At 41.1% G+C, this 19,014-nt stretch overlaps 1 protein-coding gene across 1 annotated transcript in view; it reads right to left on the reverse strand.

The window, feature by feature from the left end:
• Nucleotides 1–3,037: 3,037 nt before the first annotated feature.
• The window catches only part of LOC117510998 (RNA exonuclease 1 homolog), a 33,037-nt gene continuing 17,060 nt past the window's right edge, over nucleotides 3,038–19,014 (reverse strand). The window contains exons 13-16 of the mRNA XM_034170930.1: nucleotides 11,192–11,307; nucleotides 10,811–10,949; nucleotides 3,720–3,840; nucleotides 3,038–3,478 (exon numbers count right to left, since the gene is read on the reverse strand). Coding sequence (XP_034026821.1) covers nucleotides 3,390–3,478; nucleotides 3,720–3,840; nucleotides 10,811–10,949; nucleotides 11,192–11,307 — 465 coding nt within the window. The 3' untranslated portion in view covers nucleotides 3,038–3,389. The remainder of the gene's footprint in view (nucleotides 3,479–3,719; nucleotides 3,841–10,810; nucleotides 10,950–11,191; nucleotides 11,308–19,014) is intronic.

Below are 19,014 nucleotides of genomic sequence, written 5' to 3' on the forward strand. Positions count from 1 at the left end.
AATCAATCAATCAATCAACTTTTTTCTTATATAGCGCCAAATCACAACAAACAGTTGCCCCAAGGCGCTCCATATTGCAAGGCAAGGCCATACAATAACCATGAAAAACCCCAACGGTCAAAACGACCCCCTATGAGCAAGCACTTGGCCACAGTGGGAAGGAAAAACTCCCTTTTAACAGGAAGAAACCTCCAGCAGAACCAGGCTCAGGGAGGGGCAGTCTTCTGCTGAGACTGGTTGGGGCTGAGGGAAAGAACCAGGAAAAAGACATGCCGAGAAGGGGGGCAGAGATCGATCACTAATGATTAAATGCAGAGTGATGCATACGGAGCAAAAAAAGAAAGAAACAGTGCATCATGGGAACCCCCCACAGTCTACGTCTAAAGCAACATAACCAAGGGATGGTCCAGGGTCACCCGATCCAGCCCTAACTATAAGCCTTAGCGAAAAGGAAAGTTTTAAGCCTAATCTTAAAACTGATCACTGATCACCACTTCAAACCAATCTAATCTTTGAGTCATGATATGTCAAACCCCACTTTGAATCAAACAACAAAGGCAAAGGTCAGGTCACATCTGGGAGCATGTGCTGCTGCCACATGTCAGCACATCCACAACATAAACCTGCCTAGTCTTGGATGACAGCCCTCCAGGCCGACCACCGGGCCATCCCCACCTATCGAAAGTAGCACAGCCATGTGGAAAGTAAGGAACCCCTTGGCCTTAAGCAACACTGCCGTCCTGATTACTGAGGCATTTCCATCCTGGATCATGCCTAGAGTAGTGTACCACATGGACAAAATGACGTAGCTGACGTTCCTTCACAATACAAATCTGAATCTCCCTAAGGCCGTGTCCCAGTTCAGGGGCTGCATACTTCTAAGCCTAACTGGAGACCTCGGAAACAAATGACCTCTGTAACAGCGGTACCAATACGATCTTGGAGCCACTACATTCTGAAACCGCTACAAAGCACAGCGTGTTTTCTACAGCAGATGTTGACAGGTTGAAGAGTACATGCCGTTCAGTGTTAGAAATGACGTTAAAAATCCAAAAAACAGATTTTTCACAAGTATGATGTAGTGGTTCCAAGATTGCTGGTCCTGGGGTCGTTTCATTCCGAGGTATCTAGAAACCGCCTACACCCTACAAAGAGCTGGCCTTCAGAAACAGCGAAGGCCGGAAACAATCATTCTGAAATGAGATGGTTTAGTTCAGAGCTTTTTGCTATTGCTTCACTGTCGTCTGGCAAGCTTGATAGCTGCTTGACAAACTAACATAACGACTGTAGCCAGTTATTCAGTAATCATTTCTCAATACTTATACTTTACTTATAAACATTTTTTTTTTTTTACAATGAATCCCAACATTGTCCTTTAGTTAATTTTTAAATTCACTAACAGCTTTGTCTTGAAAAAGAAAAAAAAAAGAATAATTGCAGAATGACTCATGGGATTGTTTGGGTCTCCAAGGACGCCCATGTTGTATCCTTTGTTTTTGGGGGAAATGAGGCTCCATTGGTCAGCCGCATTCCAATAAGTCTTTGAAATGAGAACGTTGAATCAAAGTGGGTGATGAATGTGTTGCGTTACTTTTGCTGTAACTTTCATCATTGCACAACAGTCATGCTGTCTTTCTCCAGCCACTCCATCCTGCTGCACTCACACTTTGTAATTTTGTTGTCTTGGTAATCCTAAATACTCCACTTCTGGTACCTCCACCCCACACAGCTTCAAAGAAGGTTGTCACAGTAACTCAGTTTTTGAGAACTGCCTTTTCCTAACAGCTTTACCTCACACTAATATACTGTTTGTTTCTTCATGACTGATGTCAAGAAATTCACATTACTGGAAATGTTCATGTATCCCCCCGACTTGTCAAAAAATAAAAGTGGATAAATACTTGCATGAAAAGGTCTTTCAGTTTTTAGTTAGGTAAAACCAATGAATGCAGAAATGCAAAAACCATGCGACGGTCCAAATATTTATGGTCCCAGTTTTATACTTTGTGCATTTACCCACATGGTTTAACATTCTCATCTTACTGCCTGCAACATTCTCTAACCCTTCCCAATAAGTGTTTGTTTTGTGATCATACTGCTGTAAAATTATAATTCTACTCAAATGTTACTCTGTACTTATTTTTTGTGATTTGTTTTTGTTTCTGTGTTTCACTTATGGTGATCCTTCTCTTTGGCTTTGCATGTTCAGGTCCAGCAATGTATACCTGTCATTTAAGTGGTATGTGTGGTGCAACATTAAGTGTATGTTCACAATGTATTTAGCGCACACTCCGGCAACAAACCACATATTTTTGTGGACAAAGGTTAGTTGTAGTTGGAACCGAAAAGTGGCAGCACCACAGACTGAGACTTGACTGATCAGTAGGCCTTATCCCGAGTCTTCATTTATGAGAACTTATTTGTCCATTTGCTGATCATGTGACGTGGTCACCAAAGTACATTCCTGCCTGCTTTGTTTTTGCTGGTGTCAAACTTGTCTTCCAGCACAAAATCACAACCAGGTACTGTTCTGCCAAGACAAAAGGTCTTGTGGGCATCATTCTTTTATGTACCTGATCATGATCAATCTTCCGCCCTGGTAATTGGTGATATAAAAATTCCTATTGTGATTTTATTTAGTCATTGCCTTTTTTGTGCTTATGCAATGGTGGCATGATGGAAACCAATGAGCTTATTGTAGAGGGAAGACAAGTGGCGATATCACACTTGTGAATCAGTACATGCAACATGTACAATGGTGGCTGATCAGTTCTCTCCCAAACAAAAATTTGAGAGCCATGTAATAAGAACTATACATTAAAATTCTAAGTTCTCATTTTTTAAAGCTGTCTGTACCAGTTCCTTAACTGAGCAACTAATTTATACATAGTTAACATGTACATGCTCACTTGCTCAACTAAAACTGACAAAATGTTTAGTGTAGCTTTAAAATAAAATAAATGACACAAAGATTTCATTCAGTCACTTTACTTGGACATTTACAAATATCCCACCTCGTTCATACAAGACCGTACAACACTTAAGTCACCACTGACGCTCCCAGAGATCACCTGCAATTCTCCCTGCTCATCAAGTCAGGTGTGCTAAGACAATCAACTGCTTGGAAACACCTTTGGCAATCATTCAGGTGCAGTCGCAACAGGTACATGGAAAATATGCAGGTCAGGTGATCTCCATGCATTGGGTTGGTGACCTCTGCTCCAAATAGCCCACAGTCAAAATAAATATTATTCAATTCAACTCAAATCCACCACCCTCCCATTTTTATCTGAAAATATTCAGTGAGCCAGCACAACAACAAAAAAGAAAGTTTAATATGATTTGGATTTGTGCTTTCATGTGTGTACAATCGGGATATTAATTTCCAGTTATTTTTTCAGTTTTCCATCTTCTTTGAGTTTCCATAGCATAAGCTCCATGCAGGCAGCAGCATCCTCAGCCGTGTCATGGCCACAAACTGGGAGGGGACAAAAATACAACATTTATACACAAGCATAATGTCAAGTATCAGCATCCAAATGCATTAAAGCAAAATATTGTAGTTTGACAGGTACAGTGGCTTCAGCTTTTTTCCAGAAATTTTCTAAGACTATAACCGATTATTTTATTGGATATGCTTTTGTTTCATACAGAACTTCAAAACTGCAAATTCTAAATGACAAACACTTGCAGAAAGTAGTTATCCCATGATGACCCACCACTCTCTTGGATGATCTTTCTGAGGTAATCTGCAGTGAGGCTGTTGAGGGTCAGCTTGTAGGGGGGACCCATACGGTGGGGAAAAACCACTGACGTATCCACCACTGTCTTATGTAGCAACTACAGTAAATAAGAACAGCACTTACTGGCAAGAGCGGGGGGTGCAAAAAAAAAACAAAAAAACAAAACAAAAACACACCAAAGTAACAATAACTCAGCTTTCAAATCTGCCATTGTAGGCCAAACTGATGCACACACCAACATGTGACCATGACACCTAAGCATTGGGTTCAGCTACTCAGCAATGGTAAGAAGCATTTTTAGAATCTGAAGTCTCGTAACCATGACCCTGCTTAAGAATCAAAGCATCATGTCCCTCTACGCCTACAACTTGTTCTAGCAGACATGGCTCAGTCTAGGCACACGTTTATAGTGTACATGTGGCAGTGGGCTGGGTCTGTACAAGGCTGATCCTTCTGCCATGACGTTAGATGCCTCAAATACCAGCATTTGGGTAACAGATCCTCCAGTTAACTGCAAACCAAGTGTTTGAGAGATCGCAAAGGTAGTTAATTAAGGGTAGACAAAGTATTGGAGCTGAAAGTCTCCAGGCAGGTACGCATTCTGTTCTTTTACCATTAGCAACAATCGGGTTTGCTGTGGGAGATAGATATCAGCTCAGTGGACTTAAGACTTTGCATTGCATTCTGGAAAAGGAAAGAAGGCACTATTCCCCAATTGCAGCATTGATAAACCCAGCAACTAGGGGGAAAAAAAGGCATGGAGACACCACCAATTTAACTTGGCTGTACGAGATTGGTGCTTTTGAGATGAAAGGATGGAATGGATGTTATTATCCAGGACTTGGGGTGGATCCAGTGACATACTGCATCAACACACGCCCACAGACCTGATTAATGCAAACATTGTGTTGTACAAAGTAATACTGTATTCAGCTGATGGTGGCAGGCTACATGTTATTTGTTTTAATGAGAAAATGTTAAACCCACCGGCTGTGACAGCGACACGCACTGGTACAATTCACTTCAAGTTATTAATATTCAGTTTCTGGCTGCTAAAAAGAGGGGCTTTTTTTTTTAAGCCTCAATGGGCAAAGATAGATTGCAACAGAAGACTCAAGCCCCCCCTCCCCCCCCCATCACCAACTGCACATTTGTGACATTTAGAGGTAGACAATGCTGCCAGGACATGGTGTGTTTTAGTCCTTGAGCTTCTTTCCTCACATGGTTGCAGCTTACACTCCAAATCCACGATAAAACAAAAGAAAGGTGATAAGACATGGGCCAGAAAGAAGCAGATAATTCTAATGCTACGTAAAATGCACCCAAATACTGTTCACATACACATGCGAGAACCGCTTTAGCTTCCATCTTACAGCTAAAATGCCATTTCATTGTGTTCATTAAACTTAATCATCCATCAAAATAAACGCTACAACGTTACCATCTATTACTGTAGTTTACAGGTTTTGCTGTAATAGCCAGTGTGATTCCCTCTCCCCCAACTGTCAGTTATGTTTGGGTGATTCTTTAACTATGGGCACTATTGGCCTTGTAAATGTAATTTCCACCACATCATTGCCTTACAATATAAAGTGCCTTGGGGCAACTGTTTGTTGTGATTTGGCGCTATATACATGTGCTCTGATGTCACTGTTTATCTCCATAGGAACTACCCAAACAATCTTTCAAACAAACTGTTTAAAGGGACATTACGGCAATAGTATGGGACAACTACATTTTGTTTTAAAAAAAAAAAAATCACAACAGTTGTATGACATTGAATACCCCAATTATGTTTTGATTATTTTACTGATATTTTAAAACATCAGAAAAAAAACATTTCTTTACCATTCATTTTTATCATTGAAGATCAAAAGTCTGGGTGTGGGACAAGCACAAAACGGTAATATTTGCATATAATGATGCTGAAAAAGGGTGAAAAAGCCATCATAGACTACTAGAACAAATTTCTTAACACACTTTCATTGTAAAGATAACTATAAGAGTATGAAATTTCCCCTTTTTTCCTGTTTTTCATACAATATGATCAAAGGACATAATAAGTGCCCGTAGTCTAAGAATCACCCGTTTATAAAGAGAAATTTGTTCTGTCAAAACATTCTGCATCCCAAAACCTGAGAATAAAACTAAAGAAATTTTAATTTTTATACATGAGTACTGGGATGTCAAAGCTCTTTGCCTTGCACAAACAAAATGCTGCCCACAAAAAATTAAAAAATATGATCATGCTTTTGTGACATTTATAAAATGTGTGGTTTTTTTTTAATATGAATTCTGAATTGCAAGTAAGAAATAAATGCTCACACTACCCGCTAAATAGTAACAAGCTGGTCAAATGTGCAGCAAGGTCAAGACTGTTTATTCATTTGAGAAGTTAACTTTAGGTGAAAATAAGATTGCTTTTTTGGTCAAACCAAAAAACTCAACTGACAGTTGTGCTACTTTGTTCCCAATTGGTCGTTTTGGTTCAACATGCGAGATACAACTTTTATGTAGCCCCTCTCCAAAACAAGACAGTAGCACACACTATTACACACTCTCGCGAGCGCCACAAAGTGGCTCTCATTATGGCCAAACAACTTTCCAGTTTCTGGGGATTCTGTGTTAGTACGCGCCTGCGGCCGACATGCTTGATGAATTCCTGTGCAAAAAGTAGTTCCCAGATAATTGTGATATATTCCAGTGAGATAATGGGTACATCTCATCTAAATCAATTCTAAAATTTACCAGTAATAAAATTATAAAGAGAACTGAAGTTTTGCAAATGGCCGTAATAAATATTTAAGAAACTTAAAGTTTATGAGCATTGTAAACACTGACACGATGGAGCTTGATGCGGAACAGTTCAGAAAGATACGATTGGAATGTTTTGATTACCATTTACAGCTGGCGATGAAAGACTTGGGTGTTAACTTCGTGTTTAAGTCAGAACAAGAAGCTGCATTTAAAGAGATCGATCTGGGAAGAGACACATTCGGTGTGTTGTTGCTCCAACTAGACCGGCACGCTGAACAGGGTGGTGAAAGTAGTCCGGCGAGGTCAATCTATGGGAGCGAGCCATCCCACAATACCAAAATAGCAGAGATGTCAGTCCGATGAGCAGGGTGACACTATTAGCTGATCATGTGACATGGTCACTTCCGCTTATTACTAGCTTGTTAGTTAGCCAACACTGCCTTGTATCTCAGCAGTCTATAGTATAAGGACAGCCCACATCACAGCTGAAACTTTGCCCAGAGCCAGTGACAAAAATGTCTATAATGATGAGCGAGTGTACAGCTTGCTTTGTGGTTTTCAGTATGGCAGCTGCTGGCTTCCATTAGGAAGACTATACTGGAGAAAAAGGGTCCAGTAAATTACTTAATGATCACCATGGTATTTACATACTTAAGAAGTCACCCAGAGAACAAAGCTTTTTCAAAACTCAATTGTATTTTAAGTAAAGTGCAGGTTCATTCATTTTTCTATACCCGCTTACTCCAATCAAGGGTTATGGGTTTGGGGCTGGAGCCTATACCAGCAGTCATGAGTCACAAGGCATAGTACACCCTGGACAGGATGGCAGCCTAACTCAGGGTAGTGCAGGTTCTATTTCTCCAATTTTAAAACTTAAGGTTTCTCAGTTTAATGAGATACCAATTCAACAATTTTGAAAGAAAGACTGTAAAAGCTACAGTTACCACAAGGAACTACAAATAGATCTGTACAGTGCTGTTTGTTAAGGCCCCCTTCACACATAGTACGAATTTGGTCAAATTACCGTGCAACACTTCAAATTAGCGAATCGCAAAAACATTGCACCGAGGGTCAGGCATGTACGATCCCACTGCGACGGTTTTATGCACGCTCGTGAAAGCAGCTGGAGCATGTGTAACCACATCTGGCAGCTGCTGTGGGGGGGAAAAAAACAAAAAAAAACCAGCTGGTACATCTGGAACCACATCGTGCCACTGCTGTGGGGGGAAGAAAGAAAAGAGGAGAAAAAAAAAAAATTCATGCCAGCCACAGGATTCGAACCTGCACTTTACTGATTGCTAGCCTAAAACCTTACCACTGCACTACCATCACTGGCCTGTAAATAATGCAGGAAAATGCCTGAAATCAAAGAGATTTGTGTATTAAAAAAATAAAACCACACATCAAAAAAAAAAAACCACACATCAAAAAACACAAACAAAAAAAAAACCCCACCACATTACATTGAATCCCTCTCAAGTATGAACGGTCTGTTCCACTGTAGATGACCCATGGTCACAGACGTACAGTCATGAAATGACATGGAGCAGTATGCTGTTATGTCCACATCTACTGGTCGAGCTGCAGGACAGACACTGCGTCATGTGGAACAGAGCTCACATGATGACGTGACATTCAGATCGCCCACTGTGTGGTATGATCTGACTGTCCACTGGGGCAGCCTGCCAATGTGCGCACACTCTCCGCAGCCCATCACAACAGCAATATGTTTTTATGTATGTCCACATGAAGACAGCAAGCAGACACGTCTCAGTGGACAGTTGAAACTTCATGTCCATCCACACACAGTACGTGTTTCCCAGCCGTAACATCCAGAAACAGAGATCCAACAGCAGTTGCTGTAGGCAGCCACACCCCATCAGCTCAGTGCACACACCAAATGTACATCCATACAGTAGTGTTCAGAATAATAGTAGTGCTATGTGACTAAAGATTAATCCAGGTTTTGAGTATATTTCTTTTTGTTACATGGGAAACAAGGTACCAGTAGATTCTCACAAATCCAACTAAACCAAGCATTCATGATATGGAAACTCTTAAGACAATGAAATTGGGCTATTAGTAAAAAAAAGTAGATGGATTTTGTGGACATTTGAATTTAATATTGAAAAGCCCATTTAGTGTACATTTTACATTATATCTCAATCAAAAGTGCCTCAATCACAGTCATTTATCTGTTATCAATTTACCTACACCACCAAAATTGGATGGAGGTTCCAATTTTATGCCTGTTTTCCAGTTATCAGTTGGAAACCAAGTGCCAAAAAGCAATGACAAATTGTACATAGCAAAGACAACCAATGTACTATGAAAATTATCTGAAATAGTAGTGCTATGTGACGAAAAAGATTAATCCAGGTTTTGAGTATATTTCTTATTGTTATATGAGTATATTTCTTATTGTTATATGGGAAACAAGGTACCAGTAGATTCAGTAGATTCTCACAAATCCAACAAGACCAAGCATTCATGATATGCACACTCTTAAGGCTATGAAATTGGGCTATTAAAAAAAAAAAAAAGTAGAAAAGGGGTGTTCACAATAATAGTAGTGTGGCATTCAGTCAGTGAGTTCGTCAATTTTGTGGAACAAACAGGTGTGAATCAGGTGTCCCCTATTTAAGGATGAAGCCAGCACCTGTTGAACATGCTTTTCTCTTTGAAAGCCTGAGGAAAATGGGACATTCAAGACATTGTTCAGAAGAACAGTGTAGTTTGATTAAAAAGTTGATTGGAGAGGGGAAAACTTATATGCAGATGCAAAATTTATAGGCTGATCAGCTCCAGGATGATCAAAGACAGTCTGGAGTTACCTGTAAGTGCTGTGACAGTTAGAAGACGCCTGTGTGAAGCTAATTTATTTGCAAGAATCCCCCGCAAAGTCCTGTTAAATAAAAGACGTGCAGAAGAGGTTACAATTTGCCCAAGAACACATCAACTGGCCTAAAGAGTAATGGAGGAATATTTTGTGGACTGATGAGTGTAAAATTGTTCTTTTGAGGTCCAAGGGCTGCAGACAGTTTGTGAGATGACCCCCAAACTCTGAATTCAAGCCACAGTTCACAGTGAAGACAGTGAAGCATGGTGATGCAAGGATCATGATATGGGCATGTTTCTCCTACTATGGTGTTGGGCCTATATATCGCATACCAGGTATCATGGATCAGTTTGGATATGTCAAAATACTTGAAGAGGTCATGTTACCTTATGCTGAAGAGGACATGCCCTTGAAATGGGTGTTTCAACAAGACAATGACCCCAAGCACACTAGTAAACGAGCAAAATCTTGGTTCCAAACCAACAAAATTAATGCTTTGCAGATGTGAAGAAGTCATGAAAAACTGTGGTTATACAACTAAATACTAGTTTAGTGATTCGCATGATTGCAAAAAAAGGAGTTTGAACATAATAGTTTTGAGTTTATAGTGTCAACAGCAGATGCTATTATTGTGAACACCCCCTTTTCTACTTTTACTAATAGCCAAATTTCATAGCCTTAAGAGTGTGCATATCAGGAATGCTTGGTTTTGTTGGATTTGTGAGAATCTACTGGTACCTTGTTTCCCATGTAACAATAAGAAATATACTCAAAACCTGGATTAATCTTTTTCGTCACATAGCACTACTATTATTCTGAACACTACTGTATATGCAAGTGCGCTCCCCAGCACGTTTATGGATGGGGAGGCGCAACACGCATGATTTACACACATGGCCTGTGTCTGCAGGGGGAGCTGACACTCTGGCACCTCACATGTGTTGCTGTTTTGCAAAGCCACACTCATAGGGGCACTTAGACAAATTTCACATCCCGCTCGAAAGTGACTGTCTGCTGACTGCTTTCATCCTAACAGTGTGACTGGCTGCACATTTTCTAAGTGCCAAGGGAGCTGTGTTGGATGTTCGTGTGTGTCAGCTGGAATTTGGCAGACACCTGCTGCGAGAGCGATTGAATGGGCTCTTACAGGGCACACTGTCTTTCAGCCGCTGGTGTGTGTGCAAATAGTTGTAGCAACATGTGTACGAGGCATTGGAGGCAGCTCCAATTTTACACAAATTGCATAAGTTTCCTGCTTCATGTGGAATTTGTCCACATTCGTACAATGTGTGAACGGGCCCTTAGCCATGTGATCTGCTTAACTTTTGTTAAAAAAAAAAAAAAAAAAAAAAAAAAAAAAAAAAAAAAGCAATCCATACTTCATATGAGCAACATTACACTTAATGGTAACAACTGCTGTGCAAATTCTGCAAACAGTGTAAGATTGAAAATAATCTTTTGTAAAGATCACCTTAAGGACACAGAGGTCAGCTTCCAGGCCATGTCCAATCAGAACAGTATCAGCATTGATGAAGGTCAGCAAGGTCTCTTGGACCTCTCTCAGTGAGACATGATTACCCATCATATCCTCCTCACAGATTCCTGAAAACCTGATACAGTCCCAGGTGTTGTCATGTCATTATCCCATCATTTGTGATAAGCATCAAATATTATGTAAGAGAAACAGTGACACTAACAGAATGCTTGGGGCAAAAGCAAAATTAAATTTCATTAGAGAACAACAAAAAGATATTTGTAGTAATATAGAACACTTGCTGTCTAAAACAGTTGTGGAAAAACATTATGTGCATGTTTGGGATAAAAAAAAAAAATTAGCATCTCAATACGTTACCTTGTGTTGTAGTCGATGACCTCATTGCTTGGTTGCACGAAGGTGTCATAGACAACATTCAGACTGGAGTTGACCACAGACACTCTTGATAGCTCCAAACCTTGAATAGTATAACACTAAAGACCAAAAACGTTCATGTACATTTATTGCCTCCCTAATTAATCAGTCTATAAAAGCCAAGACTGAAGAAAGACTAACATTCCAAGGGTGACAAATCATTTGTGTCAAGTTGAGCTAAGCTATTAATAAATCACCACTTCAGGGACACCCACTGTGTACACTTTCCATCTCTCATGGCTCTAATCACAGGTGACTGGCCAGGTCTGCTGTCTACCATCTGATTGGCTGAACAAACCTGATTGAGCCATTGAGCTGTGTGTGTTGGAAACACATGGGGTACTTCTCCGAGGATTAAGATTGAGTACAAGAGGAATTCTAGGATATCAAAGATTGCAATCAAACTAAACAGAACCACAGAACTACCTAAATCCTCCAGCTGGGTCCAATTTTTCTTTTCTTGAAGTAGAGAGTCTGACAATCCAAGGTTCCTAGGATCTGGTCTGAAATGGTGCCAATATAAATACATCAAATGGTAAATTGACGGCATTTATATAGTGCTTTCCATCTGCATCAGACACTCGAAGCGCTTTACACATCACTGACTCACATTCAGCCCGATAACAGGGGTGCAAGGTGCCCACTACACACCAGGTGCAACTAGGGGATTAAGGACCTTGCCCAAACGCTCTTAGTGATTTTCCAGTCAGGCTGGGATTTGAACAGAGGATTCTCTGGTCTCAAACCCAATGTCAATGTCAAATTTATTTACACTCAACAAAAATATAAACGCAACACTTTTGGTTTTGCTCCCATTTTGTATGAGATGAACTCAAAGATCTAAAACTTTTTCCACATACACAGTATCACCATTTCCCTCAAATATTGTTCACAAACCAGTCTAAATCTGTGATAGTGAGCACTTCTTTGCTGAGATAATCCATCCCACCTCACAGGTGTGCCATATCAAGATGCTGATTAGTGCACAGGTGTGCCTTAGACTGTCCACAATAAAAGGCCACTCTGAAAGGTGCAGTTTTGTTTTATTGGGGGGGGGGATACCAGTCAGTATCTGGTGTGACCACCATTTGCCTCATGCAGTGCAACACATCTCCTTTGCATAGAGTTGATCAGGTTGTCAATTGTGGCCTGTGGAATGTTGGTCCACTCCTTCAATGGCTGTGCGAAGTTGCTGGATATTGGCAGGAACTGGTACATGCTGTCATATACGCCGGTCCAGAGCATCCCAAACATGCTCAATGGGTGACATGTCCGGTGAGTATGCCGGCCATGCAAGAACTGGGACATTTTCAGCTTCCAAGAATTGTGTACAGATCCTTGCAACATGGGGCCGTGCATTATCCTGCTGCAACATGAGGTGATGTTCTTGGATGTATGCCACAACAATGGGCCTCAGGATCTCGTCACGGTATCTCTGTGCATTCAAAATGCCATCAATAAAATGCACCTGTGTTCTTCGTCCATAACAGACGCCTGCCCATACCATAACCCCATCGTCACCATGGGCCACTCGATCCACAACACTGACATCAGAAAACCGCTCACCCACACGATGCCACACACGCTGTCTGCCATCTGCCCTGAACAGCGTGAACCGGGATTCATCCGTGAAAAGAACACCTCTCCAACGTGCCAAACGCCAGCGAATGTGAGCATTTGCCCACTCAAGTCGGTTACGACGACGAACTGGAGTCAGGTCGAGACCCCAATGAGGACGACGAGCATGCAGATGAGCTTCCCTGAGACGGTTTCTGACAGTTTGTGCAGAAATTCTTTGGTTATGCAAACCGATTGTTTCAGCAGCTGTCCGAGTGGCTGGTCTCAGACGATTTTGGAGGTGAACATGCTGGATGTGGAGGTCCTGGGCTGGTGTGGTTACACATGGTCTGCAGTTGTAAGGCTGGTTGGATGTACTGCCAAATTCTCTGAAAAGCCTTTGGATACGGCTTATGGTAGAGAAATGAACATTCAATACATAAGCAACAGCTTTGGTTGACATTCCTGCTGTCAGCATGCCAATTGCAAGCTCCCTCAAATCTTGCGACATCTGTGGCATTGTGCTGTGTGATAAAACTGCACCTTTCAGAGTGGCCTTTTATTGTGGGCAGTCTAAGGCACACCTGTGCACTAATCATGGTGTCTAATCAGCATCTTGATATGGCACACCTGTGAGGTGGGATGGATTATCTCAGCAAAGGAGAAGTGCTCACTATCACAGATTTAGACTGGTTTGTGAACAATATTTGAGGGAAATGGTGATATTGTGTATGTGGAAAAAGTTTTAGATCTTTGAGTTTGTCTCATACAAAATGGGAGCAAAACCAAAAGTGTTGCGTTTATATTTTTGTTAAGTATATATAGCACATTTAATACAGAAAAACTGCCTAAAGTGCTGCACACACCCAAAAAATAGTAATAATGAAAAACACAACATGAACAAAATGGCTAAAATGATAATCATAACCAAATCAGGAATCGGCTAGCTTGAGTCAAAAGCCAGAGCAAACAAATTAGTTTTTAACCAAGACTTGATGTTTAAAGACGAGGCCATACGAACATTCAAAGGAAGCCCGTTCCAGAGTCTCAGCACTTCCAGAGTCAGTTGACTGGCCGATCTCATATTTCGACCTGGAGCATGAACCGACAGAAGCTCGGAGAGGTAGGAGGGAGCCAATCCATTTAAACATTTAAAAACCAACAACTTAAAATGAATCCTGTAACTGACTGGAAGCCAATGCAGAGAGGCCAGTACAGGAGTTATGTGGTCCCGCTTTCTGGTGCCTGTAAGCAACCGCACTGCAGCATTTTGGACCAATTGCAGACGATGAATGGACATTTGATCTAGCACACAATACAGGGAGTTACAATAGCCCAAACAACAGGTGACAAAAGCATGAATCACTCTCTCAAAGTCAGCCCAGGGCAAATAAGGTTTAACTTTACCCAGGAGATGAAGCTGAAAAAAGCTAGACTTGATTACAGAGTTAATTTCCTTTTCAAATTTACAGTAAAAGAACTGTCAATGATGACACCAAGATTCCACACAGACAGGTGGCAGTGGTTACTCAGCGAGCACAGAGCAGTGGCATCAAATGAGTTCCCAAATACCACAATTTCGGTTTTAGAGTCATTCAGATTAAGACAGTTACGGGTCAACCAGTCCTTCACTTCCTTCAAACAATTATTCAAAAGTTTAAAATTGTCTCTGCCCGGGAACAGCGGAAGATAAATTTGCAGATCATCTGCAAAGCAGTGAAAAGAAATATATTTTCAAAAAAAAAAAATGACCGAGTGGCAGCATATACAGAGAAAATAAAGGGCCCAAAATGGAACCCTGTGGTACTCCGCATTTTAGTGGGGCAACATTAGACGAATAAGGGCCAAGGTGCACAGCAAACGGCCGATTTTCCAAATAGGATGTAAACCAATGTAAGGCAGTACCTTTAATGCCAACATGGTTTTCAAGGCGCGACAACAGAATGTTATGGTCAATTGTGTCAAACGCTGCCGTTAAATCTAAAAGAATTAAAATAATAGAACGACCAGAATCAACAGTTAAAATTAAGTGCAGTTTTGGTGCTATGGCACAACTTAAAACCAGACTGAAATTTTTCAAAAATGCCATTACCCTCCAAGTAAGTTTGAATTTGTTTAAAAACCAAATTTTCCAATATTTTGGACAGAAAAGGCAACTTCGAAATCGGCCTATAATTTGCAGGGACTTCAGAATCCAAATTTTGCTTTTTAAGCAAGAGCTGAAAAACTGCATGCTTAAAAGAACTAGGGACACAGCCAGAAGTCTGATAGATTCATGATCTTCAGTAAATAAGGGCCAACCACATCAAATGCATATTTGAGCAGTTTGGGAGGAAGGCAATCAAGTGGACAGTTAGAGGGTCGGAGCTTCTGCACAGCAACAGACAGATCACAGAGTAATTTGCTCAAAAGCCATAGAACAGACTATGTTCATGGAGAGATTTGCCTCAAGAAGTAGAGGTTGAAGCCCTGATAGATATTTTATCAATAAAAAAAGTTAAGAAAGCTATCACACAATGTTTGAGAGTAAACAACACTGTTTAACTCCAGAGGATTCACTAATTTGTTTAAAACATTAAACAGGATGCGGGGTCTCAATATTTGACACAATTAAATTTGACATGTAATCAGCTTTCGCAGATTTGACTGTTCTCTGATAATTTGACAAACAGTCCCTTAAAATGTCCAATGACACACAAAGCTTATCCTTTTTCCACCTCTTTTCAGCCCTTCTACATTCTCACCTGGGAAGTGGTGTCATTTAACCAAGGCTCAGCTGCAGACTTAGTCTTTTGGATTTTCAAAGGCGCAAGCAGATCTAAAATAGAGATGCATTAAACATTTCCATAGTCTCTTCAACTGAGCTAGTTGACAAGTCCAAAGTTGGCACCATGGAAATAAATGCGCTCAAATTCCTCTGCCGTTGAAGAGTTAATTACGCGCCGTGTACGCGTCAGGGCGCACGGCACACATGGAGCACAAGACAATTTTACAGAAAATAAAACAGGAAAGTGGTCTGAAATCTGCGTTGTACAGAGGTCCTGAATGTAAACATTCATGCCATAAGAGAACAAGATCAAGAGAGTGCCCTTTCTCACGCGTGGGCCCAGTGACCACTGTGTAAGATTAAAAGAATCAACAGTATTTAAAAAGTCCTTGACCAGAGGCTTAGATTCACAGCAGACATGTATGTTAAAAATCACCAAACTATTAAAAAACGGTCACACATAAGTACAGTTTCAGCCACAAAGTCTGAGAAATCCGTAATAAAATCTTTGTTAAACTTAGGTCTATACACCAGCGCACACAGGACAGGCAAGTTACTCTAGCTCAATCAACTGCAACTCAAAACTGGAGAAAGCGCTTACCCCAAGTTGACAGCATTTAAGACTGGATTTAAACACCGAGGCTAACCCCCACCCTTTCCACAGGTACGGGGAGAGCTAACAAAAGAACAGTCTGGTGGAAGGAGCTCAGAAAAAGCCGAACACTCACCCGCACGAATCCAGGTCTCAGTCAAAAACAGTGTCCAAATGCAGAGAGTGGAAAAAGTCGTTTAAATATGAAAGGCTTATTTGCCAACGATCTAACATTTAGCAGAGCCAAACAAAGTGTGTCCTCCAACGAGCTGGCATACAGAGGTTTTCCTGGTTGACGCGGCGGCAACTGGCTTGAGATCCGCTAGTGTAGAGCCACTCCAAGGTCCACAGTGGCGCCTTCTGATACCTGGCGTCGGTACCACTGGGCAAAACAGGAACAAGCCACTGCTCCCTCCATATCGCTATTACAGGGCATCCATAATTGCCATTCTTTCGCAGGAAAGCTCTGATTTTCACCAACACTCCACCACGCTTACGCCTCCTATGTGGGTGTCTCCTCCGTGGCACAGCAAAAGGTGTAATATGCAGATTACTCGGAACAGACGCTAAGAGTGGCGGTGGGGGGGGGCATGGAAACTGTTGAAAATTACAGCTCTTCCAGAAAGCTTCATGTGACACCCGAATATTTAGTAATGTCTGGCGATCATACACAAGCAGAGCAGATCCATTTGAACAGCAGAACCAAATCCATGGAATGAACATTAAGAAAAATAGAGCAGGGAGACAGAGCACCGTGCACACTGCTGGCGCCATCTTGGAATGCCAGTGAATAGGAAAAGCACAATGCTTAACCACTAGACCATCACCCCCCTGCAAATTCAAACTGAAATGCATTTTACCCTATCTTGAATCAGAAGTTCAAGGTGCTTTACAATGAAACCTGCCCCTTCTCCTGTGGCATGCATGTGAAGCCCACTGACATGTGCTCTGATCTCTTGAATCACTAGACATCTGCAGATTCAAGAGTTGCTGCAATCCCCAAAATCTGACCCAGTAGCTGATAGTATTTGGGCCCAAATATGGCATGAGGTCATCAGACATTAGGGGACCAGTAAAGACTGCCATTAAAAACTACTGGTTTAAAGCAGTTTGTGACTTCACCTGCTTTGGCATTTTACAAGTTAATAGTGCATTGGAGCCGTGTTACTCAATGTAATGAGGACCTGGCAAACTGCCACAAGAACAATACCCCTGCCCAAAAAACAAAAAACAATATAGCCAGGGGGATACAGTTTCATGCACTGATCGTCACAGAAACCTTGATCAGAGCTACATATTACACTCCATTACTTCAGCTTGGCACAAGGCTTTGACAACCTACAACTGACTCCAAGGTACCTGCTAGTTACATAGTGAATTACTGTTTACAGTGGGCCACATGGTCATCTAGTGCAGAATTTTAATGGAATGGGAACATGCCAGTTCATAGCTTCTTGTTAGAAAGAGCTGCAGCTCAGATGAGTTTTTTTAATGTCACTAAAGGTTTACTCTTTAATATATAGCAAGGATTTTCTAATGTCCTGCATATTACAACAAGCAGTTATCTTAAACTTAATATTTTTTTACTTAATTTTATTACAGAGATTACAGCATGCCATAGGTATTAAAGGCACTGCGCTGGTTTGAATCATATTTATCTAATAGATTACAATTTGTTCATGTAAATGGCGAATCTTCTTCACAGACTAAGGTTAATTATGGAGTTCCACAAGGTTCTGTGCTAGGACCAGTTTTATTCACTTTATACATGCTTCCCTTAGGCAGTATTATTAGACGGCATTGCTTAAATTTTCATTGTTAGGCAGATGATACCCAGCTTTATCTATCCATGAAGCCAGAGGACACACACCAATTAGCTAAACTGCAGGATTGTCTTACAGACAAAGACATGGATGACCTCTAATTTCCTGCTTTTAAACTCAGATAAAACTGAAGTTATTGTACTTGGCCCCACAAATCTTAGAAACATGGTGTCTAACCAGATCCTTACTCTGGATGGCATTACCCTGACCTCTAGTAATACTGTGAGAAATCTTGGAGTCATTTTTGATCAGGATATGTCATTCAATGCGCATATCAAACAAATGTCGGACTGCTTTTTTGCATTTACGCAATATCTCTAAAATTAGAAAGGTCTTGTCTCAGAGTGATGCTGAAAAACTAATTCATGCATTTATTTCCTCTAGGCTGGACTATTGTAATTCATTATTATCAGGTTGTCCTAAAAGTTCCCTGAAAAGCCTTCAGTTAATTCAAAATGCTGCAGCTAGAGTACTGACAGGGACTAGAAGGAGAGAGCATCTCTCACCCATATTGGCCTCTCTTCATTGGCTTCCTGTTAATTCTAGAATAGAATTTAAAATTCTTCTTCTTACTTAAGGTTTTGAATAATCAGGTCCCATCTTATCTTAGGGACCTCATAGTACCATATCACCCCAATAGAGTGCTTCGCTCTCAGACTGCAGGCTTACTTGTAGTTCCTAGCATTTGTAAGAGTAGAATGGGAGGCAGAGCCTTCAGCTTTCAGGCTCCTCTCCTGTGGAACCAGCTCCCAATTCAGATCAGGGAGACAGACACACCCTCTACTTTTAAGATTAGGCTTAAAACTTTCCTTTTTGCTAAAGCTTATAGTTAGGGCTGGATCAGGTGACCCTGAACCATCCCTTAGTTATGCTGCTATAGACTTAGACTGCTGGGGGGTTCCCATGATGCACTGAGTGTTTCTTTCTCTTTTTGCTCTGTATGCACCACTCTGCATTTAATCATTAGTGATTGATCTCTGCTCCCCTCCACAGCATGTCTTTTTCCTGGTTCTCTCCCTCAGCCCCA

This window comes from Thalassophryne amazonica, chromosome 5 (assembly GCF_902500255.1).
Source record: "Thalassophryne amazonica chromosome 5, fThaAma1.1, whole genome shotgun sequence".
Taxonomy (NCBI): Eukaryota; Metazoa; Chordata; class Actinopteri; order Batrachoidiformes; family Batrachoididae; genus Thalassophryne; species Thalassophryne amazonica.